Source organism: Mytilus galloprovincialis, chromosome 13, assembly GCF_965363235.1.
Source record: "Mytilus galloprovincialis chromosome 13, xbMytGall1.hap1.1, whole genome shotgun sequence".
Classification (NCBI taxonomy): domain Eukaryota; kingdom Metazoa; phylum Mollusca; class Bivalvia; order Mytilida; family Mytilidae; genus Mytilus; species Mytilus galloprovincialis.
In genome coordinates this window covers 51,611,460-51,613,862 of record NC_134850.1, presented here as the reverse complement: position 1 = coordinate 51,613,862, position 2,403 = coordinate 51,611,460, and the positions used below count along the sequence as shown (strand labels likewise).

General features: G+C 35.2%; 1 protein-coding gene across 1 annotated transcript; it reads left to right on the top strand.

The window, feature by feature from the left end:
* The first annotated feature begins 1,089 nt into the window (after positions 1-1,089).
* On the top strand, positions 1,090-2,403 carry LOC143056144 (uncharacterized). The gene has a single exon (XM_076229229.1). It carries the CDS (start codon positions 1,090-1,092, stop codon positions 2,401-2,403), a length of 1,314 nt encoding a protein of 437 aa, XP_076085344.1.

Here is a 2,403-nt window from a genome sequence, read left to right as displayed (position 1 = left end):
GCACAGCTTGTTACATCGTTTGACTAATTAAAATACTACGCATGTAGGTTAATATTAGCAGCTTGTAATCGTGTGCAAGAAAGTATTATATAAATTTCAGATCATACGTAAAATATCTCTATATAGCAACTTAAGATGCTAATGCATATTCAACAGATTAGTAAGCTATTGCGCATGCATTTGAAAAGCGGTCATAGCTATTGCGCATGTATTTGAAAGGTGGTCATGGAAAGAACAGAAGTGTTCCGAATAACATCCGGTGTTCCGAAAGACTACATCACTCGCCCAATATAACCCTCAGGGGTTTACGCAACAAATACTGACCTAATTTTTCATCCGACATCTTGGGATGACCGTGAATGCAGTTACGGTCATCAGCTTTACCCCAGTGTTACTAGGGATAAGATAGCTGTATACAATTTGATGGTGTTTATCTGTGTTCATTTCTTTTTCATTGTTTAAATTCATTTTTTTTTATACATTTGTAATTTATAACTATGAGAAATGTTACATTTTTGAGAGATTTGAAGGGGGTGTGAAGATAATATCAGGATAGTGTTGTTTATTCATAAATGCATTATGGCAGCTGAAATATAAGGGAAAATTATACATAAAAAACAGGTAGGCTTATATAAAAATATTCTAGTGTTAACTATAATTAATTGAAATTACTCACTCAGATTAAGCAGGGAAGTAGCAGGAAATTATAATAAGGACATCAAAACCATAAATGAAGGACTGCTCCACCCCACCCCCACCCTCCTGGGAGATACAGCCATGGCTGACCTAGGTTAGTGATAAGGTATGACTATCCTTGGCTTCCTTAGGTGATGACCCTTATTCATTACATCACGGGTGTTTGCTGGGGTACAATTTCTCATTTATATATTATTCTCAAAGAAAACCTTCATATTCCCTCTTAAAAAAATCCTGACACTATGTAAATTATCCTTCAATAAATGAAATTTAAATACCTTTGATAAGGTCATGTTACAGCTCTTCACATGTTAAGACACTAGATATAAATAGATAATATATATAGACAACGGGACAAGGAAGTTATAAAGTCAGACATCTTTAAATTTTGAAATGGCATTTGCAAGTTCAATACAAAAAGGTCAGATTCCAGTTGGATGTCAGTTATGTGAAGGTGGAAATAAGATTAAATGGAAATGTCACACATGTGAGTCGCTCATGTGTGACAAGTGTAAGGATGGGGTCCATCGAAAGAATGGGAAAGATCACAAAATTCTTAATATAAATGAAATAAGAAAACCTGACGGGTCAAAGGACACAATAATATTCAGTGAAATCAAATGTGAAGAACATTCTAACCAAGCTTGCTGTCTGTTCTGTAATACTTGTAATAAGTTTATATGTCTCAAGTGTACCACTAAATTTCATAATGGACATGAGTTAATTGAAGAAGAAGACTATAATAAAGGCAAAGTAGAACTGAAGCCTAAACAGAAGAGTGAAATTAAGTTAGAAATATCCAAAGTTTATACAACAGATCTTACTGATATTCACCTTATAGCAGTATGTTCTGATGGTTCTCTGTGGATGGCAGATAATCAGAGATCAAAGTTACAACATGTCAAACTAAGGGGAAATAGAACTGAAGTAATAACAAGTTTAAACACTAGGATTTATGGAATGGCAAAAACTGATTCAAATAACATTCTTGTTATAACAACTGAGAGAGGTGAGACTAAACTCAAACTAATCAACACCATGACAGGGGAGATGACATATTCCAGGTATGATGTAAAACCATTGTATCCAATCACTATCCATGTGACCAGTGATCACAAAGTCATCATAGGAGCCACGTCTGGAAAAGATCCATTCCCTGTCAAAGGAAGACGTGTAGTGGTGGTATTGGATCAGGAAGGGAAACAACTACAGGAATATGAACATGAAAATCATAAGAAACAATTATTTAGTTTGCCCAGATTTCTAACCAGTATCAGTACCAAACGATTGTTCACCTACCCTGCATTTGTCACCTGTACCAGTAATGGTAACATCTGTGTGATGGACTGGTTAGATAAAGATTTCAGAGCTAGAGTGGTTGTATTATCACCAGGAGGAGACATTCTAGGAACTTATACTGGTCGCCCTGATGTCAAAACAGGGGACAAACCATTTAAACTTTGTGGAATACTAACAACACCATCAGATAATATCATTGTTACTGATGCAGGCAATCATTTATTACATATACTGACTGACCAAGGACAAATTATTACCTACTACAATCTCCATGACATGGGGATCTTATATCCATTCTCCATAGCTCTGTCTATGACAGTAACTATCTTTATAGGATGTTTTTATGAGAGAGGAAGTACAGACACTACTAAGGCCAAACTTTATGAATTAAACTTTTCTGGATTCTAG

Excerpts from the sequence above, each read along its gene's own strand:
- LOC143056144 (XM_076229229.1), top strand. The coding sequence starts at position 1,090 with ATGGCATTTGCAAGTTCAATACAAAAAGGTCAGATTCCAGTTGGATGT.